Source organism: Megascapheus bottae, chromosome 10, assembly GCF_031878675.1.
Source record: "Megascapheus bottae isolate mThoBot1 chromosome 10, mThoBot2.hap1, whole genome shotgun sequence".
Classification (NCBI taxonomy): Eukaryota; Metazoa; Chordata; class Mammalia; order Rodentia; family Geomyidae; genus Megascapheus; species Megascapheus bottae.
In genome coordinates, this window is record NC_143518.1 from 58974724 (window position 1) to 58987480 (window position 12757).

Genomic DNA, 12757 nt, shown 5'->3' on the forward strand with positions numbered 1-12757 from the left:
GGGGGGACTGACCTTCCCATGGGATTGGAGGCTGTGTTAGAGACTGGTTGGAGGGGTAAGTATATATAGGGTTTAACAAGGAGGTAAAAATTTAAAATTCGGTTGTTACAGTCTCTTGGTGGCCCAGGGTGATATCCTTCTTGGCCAGGCCCAGAGAGGAATGCTCCACTGAGGTGTGGGGGCTGTTATCTCCTGGGGACCAAGGTCAGAACGACCTGTCTGCAGACAAGTACCTGAGCATGCACCTGGTGCTTTGCTTGGCCCTCGGGAATAAGGTAGGACTCAATGGTTCATATTCCACCTTTAGACACATAAAAAGATTGGGCTTAGAGTGAAGAGGCAGGTCCTTCAACCATGACCCTTTTTCCTGCCTCAGTCTCCCAAATGCTGAGATTACAGGAATGTACCATCATACATGACCCATTTGAAATTCCATGAAGGGACCCCTCTCTAGCTTTCCCTTTAAAATATAGAACCCCTTGAGACCCCTCTTCCGTCCCCTATAGGCATTTCCCATCTTGATGACTAAGGAGTACTTGACTCAAGCTGGGGGTTGTAAAGTCCCTGATAACAGCTCAGATTAAGAGAACAGCTTAGGGCTGGGAGTTTGGCCTAGTGGTTAAAGTGCTTGCCTAGCATGCATGAAGACCCGGGTTCGATTCCTTGGTACCATATACATAGAAAAAAGCCGGAAGTGGTGCTGAGGCTCAAGTGGTAGAGCTCTACCCTTGAGAAAGTCCAAGGACAGTGCTCAGGCCCTGAGCTCAGGCCCAGGACTGGCAAAAACAAAAAAAAAGAGAGAGAACAGCTTAACCAGGTGGAATTACCAGAATTCCTCCCCCACCCTATCCCCTCTGCCTGCCAGGAAACTCCTTCCCTTTCCTTTGTCATCAGAGCAGTGCACCAGAAGCTCACCTAGATGCTAAGTCAGCTCAAACAGCAAAGGTGTCAGTGGTTGCCCCAGCTGTCACTCAAGTGTGTTGAGATTCTATTGGCCACCTGTGTATGGCCAAGCCCAACCACATGGCTGGTAGCCTGTAAGATTAGGTGGGGTCGCTCTTTCACCCTGACCGGTTAGTATGATTCTCGGTGCTAGGCACGGAATAAAACTCTGTTTAACATCCGCTTTTGTGTCAGACTTGTTCCTTTGATCACAGACCCTAATATTGGGGGACTCCAAATGGCAGTAACATGTTGTGCTATTCATTTTCATATAATTGCAAATGAAAAATTTAAGAACATAAGAGAAAACCCCACATTTATTAGGTTTCTTATTTTTTTTTTTTTTTTTTTTTTTTTGCCTGTCCTGGGCTTGGGCTCAGGGCTGGAGCACTGTCCTTGGATTTTCTCAAGGCTAGAGCTCTACCACTTGAGCCTCAGCACCACTTCCGGCTTTTGCTATGTATGTGGTACCGAGGAATCGAGCCTGGGTCTTCATGCATGCTAGGCAAGCTCTCTACCACTAGGCCAAACTCCTGGCCCCTATTAGGTTTCTTATTGCATGAAAGCCTAATCCTAAGTAATACAGAAGGACAAGCTAAATTTACAAGACAGAAAAGGGGATAACAAAAAAAAAAAAAAAAAAGAAGAAGAAGAAGAAAAGGGAGGAGGGAGGAGGGAGGAGAGGAGAAGGAAAAGGAGGGAGATACTGTTTTAATATTTATGATCATAAATCTCAAGTTGCGATTCATTTTTACAAAACCTGTGACATCTTAATGAACTGGAAGGGTGCTTTTCTTAGTCTTACATAGAAGATGTGTATGTCTTATAGTCTGTGGAGGGCAGACCCAAACTATGATACTTGTAAAATGTTAATAAAGTAGCAGGACGGCTGTTCATGACAGTGCTTGAAACACCAAAGAACTGATCAAAGGACGACTGGGGCTACAATGCAGACACAACCGAATCCCGGAAAGCCATGAAGACTATGTCTAGCCTGGCCCAGGGGCTCACACTTGTCATCTTAGCTACTCAAGAGACTGAGATCTGGGGGGCCGGGAGTTTGGCCTAGTGGTTAAAGTGCTTGCCTAGCATGCATGAAGACCCGGGTTCGATTCCTCGGTACCACATACATAGAAAAAAGCCGGAAGTGGTGCTGAGGCTCAAGTGGTAGAGCTCTGGCCTTGAGAAAGTCCAAGGCCAGTGCTCAGACCCTGAGCTCAAGCCCAGGACTGGCAAAAAAAAAAAAAAAGAGACTGAGATCTGGGGACCATGGCTAGAAGTCCAGGCAGGAAATTCCATGAGACTCTTATCTTTAACTACCAAAAAGCCTGAAGTGGAGATGTGGTTCAAGTGGTAGAGGAGTAGCATTAGCCAAAAAAAGAAAAAAAAAAAGCTAACAGTGACCCCGAACTACAAAAACATAGGGTTGCGAAACAGACCCTGCCTTAGGCATCTCCTAACTTCACTGCCAAATTATGCACCTCTGTGAATACACTGAGATCACAAGCCCTGTGAGGCCTGTGATTTACGTATTGATCATGTTATCATATTAAGCTCAGCTCCATAGAAGCATCAACCCTCATGTTTTGCTCTGAGGTTCCTGTGAAGCTCCGAGTGAGTGGGGAAGGTGAGTGTCCTTCACCTTGCTGGCCAGACGCTTCCTCCTGGGAAGCTCTAGATTCTGTCACTTCCTACATCCTCACCGCCACCATGGCTTTAGCTCAAGACCCCCTCTCAAGATGGCCTCTACTTCCTCACTTCTCCATCCCACATTTATCTCCTACAATCAGTTATGGCGTCTCCTCCAATCTTCACTCCACATTATAGCATGAATGAGATGTAAATCTTTGGGCACCATTTGTTACTGCAGCATAACTTGACCTATGTGACAGATGGATAACTATTCTCTCTGGTTCCTTAGATATGCCTATTTTCACTTTTAAGTCAATCTCACTTCTTCCCTCCCTGTATTGTCTCAATTTCCAATCATCCTTTAGATGTTTAAATATCTATTTTGTTTTTGACATCCTGGAGCTTACACTCAGGGTAGTATCTGAACTTTTGTTTTCCCCCCTCAAAGCTAGCATTCTGCTACTTAAGGCACAGCTCCACTTTCGACTTTTTTGAGGCTTTGTTGGAAATAAGGATCTGGTAGACTTTCCTGCCTGAGCTGGCTTCTGTATCATCTTATTTCAGATCTGCTAATTGGTAGCATCCATAACTCTGCCGAACCAGAACACAATTCAATATTTAGAATTTAAAGTCTGGATTATAGTAGTGATCAGGGAAAGGTGCTGCAGGAAGAAAGAGCAGAAGCCAGCTGTCACAGGGTCTCATGCCTATAATCCTGGCTACTCAAGAGGCTGAGATCTGAGGATCAAGGTTCAAAGCCAGCCATGGCACAAAAGGACCTGAGACTCTTATCTCCAATTAACCTCTAGAAAACAGGAACTGGGACTTGGCTCAAGGATAAGGCGGTAGCCTTGAGCTGAAGAGCTGAGGGACAATGGCCAGGCCCAGGGGTAGGGTGATAGCCTTGAGCTGAAGAGTTCTGGGATAGCACCCAAGCCAAATTCAAGCACTAAGACCCACCAAAAAAAAAAAAAAGAGCAGAAGCCAAGTCCTGTTCTGATTCATTGGGGATAAACAAGTGGAAACATTTTCAGTGGCAAGCCCAATGCTAGCAACCTGTGCTTTCCTGTCTCTACCCGGATGTAAATTTAGACAAGCTTTCTAATCATCATAGATGAAAAGAGCAAGGAGTAACTACGAGCTGATTGTTCCCTAGGTGAAAGAATATGAGTCATTATTACTTGATACAAGTCTCAACAGTGTGTGAGAGGAACTCACAGATCACCCCACGGTGTTGCAGTATTTCTTGTTCCTGTCTACAGTTTAAGGAAATTCTTAGGCTGGTATGGAACATGTATGCATTCCATAACTCTTGTCTAGTTGAGTCACTCCTCCATGGTTTTCTGCCCCTTCCTGCCACAGAGCTTAATAAGAAAGTATCAGCAATGCCACTTGAGAGGAAATCTCAAGTGACTCACCTAGCAGGATTACTGATGCAAGTAATGTTTTCTGCAGGGCTGCAGTGAAAAGACCACCATGAAACTGTGTCAGAGAAGACCTTTTGTGAAGAAAACAAAAGTAAGAAACGCAATGAATGCTTTCTTTGATGAGGGCTTTATATTAGAGCCATACTCGAGACCTGAATGGTTCTGGGATTTGACTCTTAGCCCTGAAAAATGAAGGATTTGGTATTTTTAGGCTTTTGGGCTTCATCCCACCTAATCCTTAATGACTTGCATGCACAAATGAGTTCCAACTCATTAGATTGCATTAAGAATAAACTATCCCCAGGGCTGGGAGTTTGACCTAGTGGTACAGTGCTTGCCTAGCATGCACAAAGACCCGGGTTTAATTTCTCTGTACCACTATGTAGAAAAAGCCGGAAGTGGCACTCTGTCTCAAGTGGTAGAGCGCTAGCCTTGAGAAAGCCCAAGGAGGTATTCAGGCCCCGATTGGCAATCAACCAATCAATCCGTCAGTCATCTCCAGTGCTAGATGCCAGTGGCTTGGAATCCTGGCTACTCAGGAGGCTCAGATCTGAGGATCATGGTTCAAAACCATCCAGGGCAAGAAAGTCTGAGACTTCCAATTAACTAGCAATGAAGATGTGGCTCAAGTGGGACAGTGCCTAGGCTGAGTTCAAGGCCCAGTATCATGCATGTGCGTATGTGCACACACACACACACACCCCATTAAATCACCCCATACAAGACTGACCATTTTCCTCAAGGTAACATAAATACGAATGCATAGGGAAATGGTGAAATCTTCTGCCCAATGCCAAGGGAAGCTAATCTGCCTAGGGAGCATGTTCTAACTTGAGCGTCTTCCTGAGTTTTCTAAGAGCTGGGAAGTGTCAGGAAAGGGAAAAATGGCAGCCACCCCATCCCTTGACTGCAAACGAGAGACATAGTTTTAGATCTGTCAGAAAGCAGATCTTGGGGCAGTGTGACCTAGTGAATTAGGAAGACATGCCTGAACTTAAATTCCTCTAGTGCCACTAACTAGGCAAATTGATTAATGACCCTGTTTCTTCATCAGGAATAAAATACCTACCTTGTGTGATTAAACTGCTAGGTAAACATGACATAGTGAGACAGAGATCTCCAATGAAGAACTGGACTGCCCTGTCAGGTAAGCTCCTACCTCTAGAAGCAATAAAAAAATCAGCTAGTACTGGAAGAGGGAGCTGTGAGAGAATTCCACCCACGGGCGTGAGAGTGGCCAGGGGTGTGTGCATTCCCCCTAATAATCTACAATATATTAAGGTTTAAGTTGCTTCCTATATTGATCTAAAATAATATGGCCTCCATGCCAGGGGCTAGTGGCTTCATGCCTGCAATCCTAGCCACTCAGGAGGCTAAGATCTGAAGATGGAAATTCAAAGTCAGTCTAGGGAGAAAAATCTGTGAGACTCTTATCTGCAACTAACCACCAAAAATTTGGAATTGGAGCAGTAGCTCAAGTGGCAGAGCTTTACTTAGCCTTCGGTAAAAAATGCCACGGAAGAGCAAAAGGCCAAGTTCAATCCCCAGCACAAAAATGAAAAAAAAAATATATATTTCCTTTACAGAAAAATGAAAATACAAGTACTACTGGGAGAAAATGGACAGATCTACCATGTCATTGGGAAAGTAACTAATATATTTTGTTTATTTAATGCGTGATAAGAAAAGCTGATAAGAGGTAGAAGAAAAAAACCTTGAACAACCCAGCTTAATTTATCTGATATACATTTTTGCATGTCTACTGATGAATAGAACTCCTTCTCTTCCTTCTCCTCTTCCTCTTCTTTCTTTTCCCTGTGAGACAAGGTCTTCATATGTAGAGATAGGCTTACCTAGAACTTGCAACTCCCTTGCCTCAGTCCCAATTACAGGCATGTAGTAGCCTACCAGGCTAACATTCTTCTAAATTTCTCATTCCATAGAAATAATGCATTTTCAAATGTTACATCATGACTTTTGTTAAGCTAACAATTAATTCTAAAATGTATACAGAAAAGCCTAAGAAGAGCCAAGACACATTTTATGTTTGTTTATGATAGGGGCACTGTTCAATCTCCAATTTGTGATCCTTTAGCCTCAACCCCCTGAATGCTGAGAATATAAAAGGATGCTGCCATGTGGGGCAAGGAGAAAGCAAAACCTGTAATAAAGCAGGAATTAAGATAGGATGAGCCAGAGGGGGGAGGTGGGCCCCAATGCCTGTAATCCTAGCTACACAGGAGGCTGACATCTGAGAATCACAGCTCAAAGCCCGCACGTATCTCAGTGAATTACTCAGAAAAAGCTGGCAGTGGCCCTGTGACTCAAGTGGTACAATGCTAGCCTTGAGCAAAAAGAGGCTCAGGAACAGTGCCCAGGCCCTGAGTTCAAGCCTCAAGCTTCAAGAGCAGCACCAAAAAAAAAAAAAAAAAAAGACAAGATGGATTGGCACAGAGATAGCCAACTTGGAAAAACAGAGCTTGGAAACAGACTTGTTTACTGTGGAAGCATGATAAATATGGCAGTGAAAGTCATTTTAGAAAAAATGCTAGTCGATAAATGGTATTTTGTCAAACTGCTGGATATTTGGAAAACAAGGAAGATTCATATTAAACAGAAACCAATACCACACAGGTTGATTTAAATAAGAAAAGAATATTGAGCTTTTTCAAAAATTCTTCCTGAGTAGCAAGGATTTTTAAATTTGAGGACTTTTTTTTTCTTTGTATGTGGCACCAAGGAATTGAACCCCGGGTCTTCGTGCATGCTAGGCAAGCACTCTACCAAACTCCCAGCCTAATTTGAGGACTTTTATCTATAAAGAGACTCCATGACAGCAGGGACTGCTGGCATATGCTTGCAGTCCTAGCATTCTGGAAGCTAAGACAGGAAAGTAGACAGTTGAAGGCAAGTCTGGTGGTACAGAACTCCTTAAAGAAAAGTTAAACTGGGGGCCGGGAGTTTGGCCTAGTGGTTAAAGTGCTTGCCTAGCATGCATGAAGACCCGGGTTCGATTCCTCGGTACCACATATAGAAAAAAGCTGGAAGTGGTGCTGAGGCTCAAGTGGTAGAGCTCTAGCCTTGAGAAAGTCCAAGGACAGTCCTCAGGCCCTGAGCTCAAGCCCAGGACTGGCAAAAAAAAAAAAAAAAAAGAAAAGTAAAACTGGCTGGGAGTGTGGCCTAGTGGTAGAGTGCTTGCCTACCATGCACAAAGCCCTGGGTTCAATTTTTCCATACCACATACACAGAAAAGGCCGGAAGTGGCACTGTGGCTCAGGTGATAGAGAACTAGCCTTGTGCAAAAAGTGTCCAAAGACAATGTTCAGGCCCTGAATTCAAGTCCCAGGACTGGCAAAAAGAAGAAAAAATAAAACCATTTTGCACAGGATCCTGTATTCTTTTTTAAAGTTTTTTTTTTAAGTGTTTCAAGTAGTAGAGTGCCAGTCTTGAGCAAAAAAGCTAAACAAAAGCAAGAGGCCCACCAGCACACAGACACAAACAGACACACAGAACTACATAACTGTACGTATTACATTTGAAGATTGCTCCCTGGATACACGGGAACAGTATCTTCATTTTCATGAATACACATTCTAATAACTCAAACTGTTCCACAAATCTTTCTTACACACAAATACAGAAAATTGAATCTAAATGAAAGGTATGACCATTGCAGCAGTCATGAAACGTTGTACGTTTTCTCAAAGTTAAGGTTTTCTTTTAAAATTGTAGATATATTGGCTGGGAGTGTGGCCTCGTGGTAAAGTGCTTGTCTAGCATGCACGAAGACTTGGGTTCAATTCCTTGGTACCCCATACACAGAAAAAGCCAGAAGTGGTGCTGTGGCTCAATTGGTAGCGCTCTAGCCTCCTTAAGCACAGACAAGCTCAGGGACAGTGCCCAGGCCTGAGTCCAAAATATTATTTTTGACTGGCAAAAATAATAAAAATAGGGGCTGGGAGTTTGGCCTACTGGTAGAGTGCTTGCCTAGCATGCACAAAGACCCGGATTCAATTCCTCGGTACAACAAACATAGAAAAAAGCCGGAAGTGGTGCTGAGGCTCAAGTGGTAGAGCTCTAGCCTTGAGAAAGTCCAAGGACAGTGCTCAGGCCCTGAGCTCAAGCACAGGACTGGGAAAAAAAATTTTTTTTAAATAAATAAATAAATAAATAAACAAAAGGGCTGGGAACATGTCTCAAGTAGTAGAACTCCTTCCTGCCTAGCAAGTGTGAGGCCTCAGTGGGTTTTTCAATCTCTGGTACCTGAAACAAAACCAAATAAATAAATACATAGACATGTTGCAAAAGTTTTTTTTTTAACATCTTTCACAATACATACACCAAGATGCATAAAGACATTTAAACCCCCAAAGGGAAGCATTCTTTTTTTTTTAACTGTTTAACGGGGGAAATTTTTCTTCTTCCTGTTTCTTTTTTTTTTTTTTTTTTTTTGCCAGTCCTGGGCTTGAGCTCAGGGCCTGAGCACTGTCCTTGGACTTTCTCAAGGCTAGAGCTCTACCACTTGAGCCTCAGCACCGTTTCCGGCTTTTTTCTATGTATGTGGTACCGAGGAATCGAACCTGGGTCTTCGTGCATGCTAGGCAAGCACTTTAACCACTAGGCCAAACTCCCGGCCCTCTTCCTGTTTCTTAACGAGACCTTTACAACTACATATTTTAGATACAGGTGTAAGTGGTTTTTTCCGCTGATTTTCCTCCCGCCCCACCCCAAGCCGTACAGCTCATTTTCAGCCCCGCGTCCGGGGAGCACCGCGGCTGCACCTGTTCGCCCCTCGGCCCTCCATTTCGGTGCCCCGCTTTACCCTTCCAAGGGCAGGTCGACGGGCAAACAAAGCAGAGGCAAAGAAGGCGACCCAGCGAGAAAGAACAACGAAGAGGTCCGCGTCCCGGGGTTCACGGCGGTCAGAGCTCTGGGCCTGGCGCCGGGGTCTTCCTCGGCTGCGCAGCCGCCCTCGGTCTCACTTCCGCGCATTTCAACCGTTACGGAAAGGGATCTTCAAGTGCGCTGATCAGGCGCGGGGCGGGGCGCGCGGGGCGGGGCGGGGCGGGGCGGGGCGCGCGGGGCGGGGCGGGGCGGGGCGGGGCGCGCGGGGCGAGGCGGGGCGGGGCGCGCGAGGCGGGGCGGGGCGCGCGAGGCGGGGCGGGGCGCGCGAGGCGGGGCGGGGCGCGCGAGGCGGGGCGGGGCGCGCGAGGCGGGGCGGGGCGCGCGAGGCGGGGCGGGGCGCGCGAGGCGGGGCGGGGCGCGCGAGGCGGGGCGGGGCGCGCGAGGCGGGGCGGGGCGCGCGGGGCGGTGGGTTAGTCCGTGGATCCCGGGCGCCTCACCAAGCCTGGTTGCGGAGCGGGTTCTTCTGGCCGCCTAAGATCCGGCCCCGGCTCCCCGCTCCCGCCGTGCGCGCGGCCCGCGCGCCTCGCCGTGGCGTCTTTCCGGCCGGCTCCGTGACGCACGCGCCCGCCGAGGACCCGACCCGCCGAGCCGGTCCGCGCCCGGCCGGGCCGGGAAGGGGCGGGGCGAGCGCCGAGCGGAGGCCCACCCGCCAGGCTCCGCCGCCGCCGGGGGCTCGCGAAACCCGGAGAAGTGGACCGCGCGCCGTGACCGGACTCACGGGCAGGAAGCTGGGGCCGACGCCGGCCAGGGGCGGCGGCCGGAGCGGGAGCAGCCCCCAGGCCCAGGCGGGTGAGCGTGCGCCGGCCCGAGCGACCCCGGCCGGCCGGCGAGGCCCCGCCCTTCCCGGCCGTCTCCTAGCAGCGCCGAGACGCGCAGGCGCCGGGGTGGGCGGCCGGGGTGGGGAGGCGCGTGCGCCGGGCCCGGGCCTGTTCCGGGGGCGTAGCGGGAAGGCCGGGCGTGGAGGCTGCGCTCCCGCCTTCCCGGGGCTCGAACCCGGGCCCCGCCCAGCTAACCCGCCCCTTCCTCGCGCTCCGGGTGGAACGGGTGTGGAAACTGGACCCCGGCGATGCTAGTGTGAGAGTTTGTTTTGGAGGAAAATATTAGGAATATGGATGGATCGAGAGCCTAGATTGAAAATGTTCTTCCCTGGGCACTGATTTCGTAAAAACATTTTCCTGCTCTAGAGCCCGGAGCAGTGAAGATGTCGTGTAAATGAGTCTTACGTTAGAATGCGCGAGGGGGGACCCAGGCAGGTGCACTGTGCTCCCCTCCCCTCTCTAGATAGATAGATTGATTGCTTGGCATGAAATAAGCAGCCAGTAAGCATTATATAAAAATAGAGCTTGTCCCTGATTTGTGGTTTTGAGTTTGAAGAGTCTGAGTGTGAAGTATCCTTTCAGTTTTCATTTGTGAGCTGTAAGAAAAGGATTTCTTCTAGACTTTCTAAAACATCTGATAGTTAAAAAAAAATCCAAGTGATCAGCAAATGACAGGATTGTGTTGCTTAGTGTTTCTACTGAAATGTGTGAGGAAAGGGTCTCCTGTCTCTTGAAAAGCCTGGTGTAAGTAGGTTCGTGCCTTCCCTACTTCTTTGTGGTAAGTCCCTGCGACACAGTCACTTGATACCTTATTAATGTGAGCTTATTGGAGGGGAAAGCATAGTTCATTATGTAATTCTCTCCACAGATTATATTGAAGGATGTTTGTGCCAAGATCACTAAAAATCAAGAGGAACTCAAATGATGATGTCCAAAGTAGTGTAACCAAGAAAATTAAGACAGAAGAGAAGCACCCTCAGTTGGACAAAGATGGAGATGTTCCGGTGGATTCTGCCATTACAGAAGGAGCCACAGCACCAGGCAGGCCCAGCGGTCCATCAGGTCCCGCTGGCCAGTTGGCCAGCGTTTGTGAGCAGGATGTGGACAGCCAGCCTTTGGAAGAGCCTGTCAAGTCATTTTCCAAAACCCAGCGCTGGGCAGAACCTGGAGAGCCCGTGTGCGTGGTATGTGGTCGATATGGAGAATATATCTGCGATAAGACGGATGAAGATGTGTGCAGTTTAGAGTGCAAAGCCAAGCATCTCGTGCAAATTCAAGGACAGGAAGAAACATTCAATCTCAGCAGTCCAGAAAAAACTGCTTCAGAGCCCGAGTCTCTTCTTGATGCCTTTTATGAGTACAAAGAGCACCCCTTTATTGTGAGCCTTCAGGAGGACCAAGTGGAAAATCTCAAACAGCAGCTGGGGATTTCAGTTGAAGGGGAAGAGGTCTGCAGGCCTATTATTGACTTTGAACATTGCGGGTTCCCTGAGGCCTTAAATCACAACTTGAAGAAATCTGGCTATGAGGTGCCGACCCCTGTGCAAATGCAGATGATTCCCGTTGGGCTTCTGGGCAGAGACATTCTGGCCAGCGCAGACACTGGCTCGGGGAAGACAGCTGCTTTTCTTCTTCCCCTCATCGTCCGCACTTTGTTTGAGGTGACTTTAAAGTTCTCAAGTATTCTTCCAATCATATGAGGCGTTTACCCAATCTGATCCTTAGCGATGTTAATTTTGCAAGCACTGTCCAACCCAGTGGCTCTTATTTGTAATCCAGCCATTTGGAAGGCTGAGACCTGGAGGACTGAGGTTCAAAGCCAGCTCTCACAGAAAAGTCTGGGTGACTCCAGAGCTGGAGCCACCCCACAAGAGGTAGAGTGTGAGTCAGCCAACGAAGCAAAAGGCCCTGAGTTTAAACCCCAGTACCTCCCAAACTAAACAAAAACAGAAATATTTGTAAGTGAGTTCTGAGGCTCCTAGTGTTTTTGCTTTCCATCATACTTTGTAAACAAAACATAGTTTTAGGAAATTTTTTCTTTTTATTGGGTTGAATCAAAGATCTCCCCATTGAAGGCCTAACATATTACTTTCCTTATTCATTATTTTATGTAAAAAATACCTTCTAGGGGCCAGGAGTTTGGCCTAGTGGTTAAAGTGCTTGCCTAGCATTCACGAAGACCCTGGTTCGATTCCTTGGTGCCACATACATAGAAAAAAGCTGGAAGTGGTGCTGAGGCTCAAGTGGTAGAGCTCTAGCCTTGAGAAAGTCCAAGGACAGTGCTCAGGCCCTGAGCTCAAGCCCAGGACTGGCAAAAAAAAAAAAAAAATACCTTCTATTAAAAGAGTAAAACAGGATCTGGGAGACAATCCTGCTAATAAGATGAGCCACAATTTATATGTCAATTAGGCCTCCTTGGAGTTTGTATTTTGAAGAAATTGGCTGTTTTATAGCAGAGTTGTAACTTTAGGGCTTCAAAATATTCTTTTAATGCAATCTGTAATTCATCTTAAAATAATAGGAATTTATTTGACTTACTAGTTTTTAGTGTATAAAGCACTTTCATGTATAAATTGTTTGTCAAAACAATGTCCTTTAACTGAAATGCTTAGAACCAGATTTTGGAGTTTTCCTGATTTTGGAATATTTACATAGACCTTGCTGGTTGAACATCCTTAATAGAAAAATCTAAAATAAAAAATGTTCCATTATCTGAAACTTTGGAACATTGTTTGTGCAGAATGTTTTGGGGGGGTGAGTTTAAGTGTTACTTAAAGGTGATGCTTCATAAATTAGGTAATGAGTATATTTCTTTCTGGACAGTGTCACCCCTTTCCTTGCTCTCTCCCCATTTTTACTTCTTATTCCATCCACAAGTTGTGTAGTTCATTGTCAACATAGTGTCTTGTGAGTACCACTGTTGGATTTATTCACCCTTCATCTCTCCATTTCTGTGCCCTTTCATTACCCCCCTCCAAAAAAAAAAAAAAGCCACTCTTGTTTCTTTTTCCTGGAATAGTTTAGTTGTACAAA

At 46.7% G+C, this 12757-nt stretch overlaps 1 protein-coding gene across 6 annotated transcripts in view; it reads left to right on the forward strand.

The window, feature by feature from the left end:
* The first annotated feature begins 3958 nt into the window (after positions 1-3958).
* Positions 3959-12757, forward strand: part of Ddx59 (DEAD-box helicase 59) — a 32747-nt gene continuing 23948 nt past the window's right edge. For 3 of the 6 annotated variants that reach the window (XM_090341454.1, XM_090341453.1, XM_090341449.1), the window contains exons 1-2: positions 9570-9695; positions 10593-11385. In XM_090341454.1, coding sequence (XP_090197580.1) covers positions 10606-11385 — 780 coding nt within the window. In that variant the 5' untranslated portion in view covers positions 9570-9695; positions 10593-10605. The other 3 variants (XM_090341452.1, XM_090341451.1, XM_090341450.1) reach the window with 3 other exon arrangements.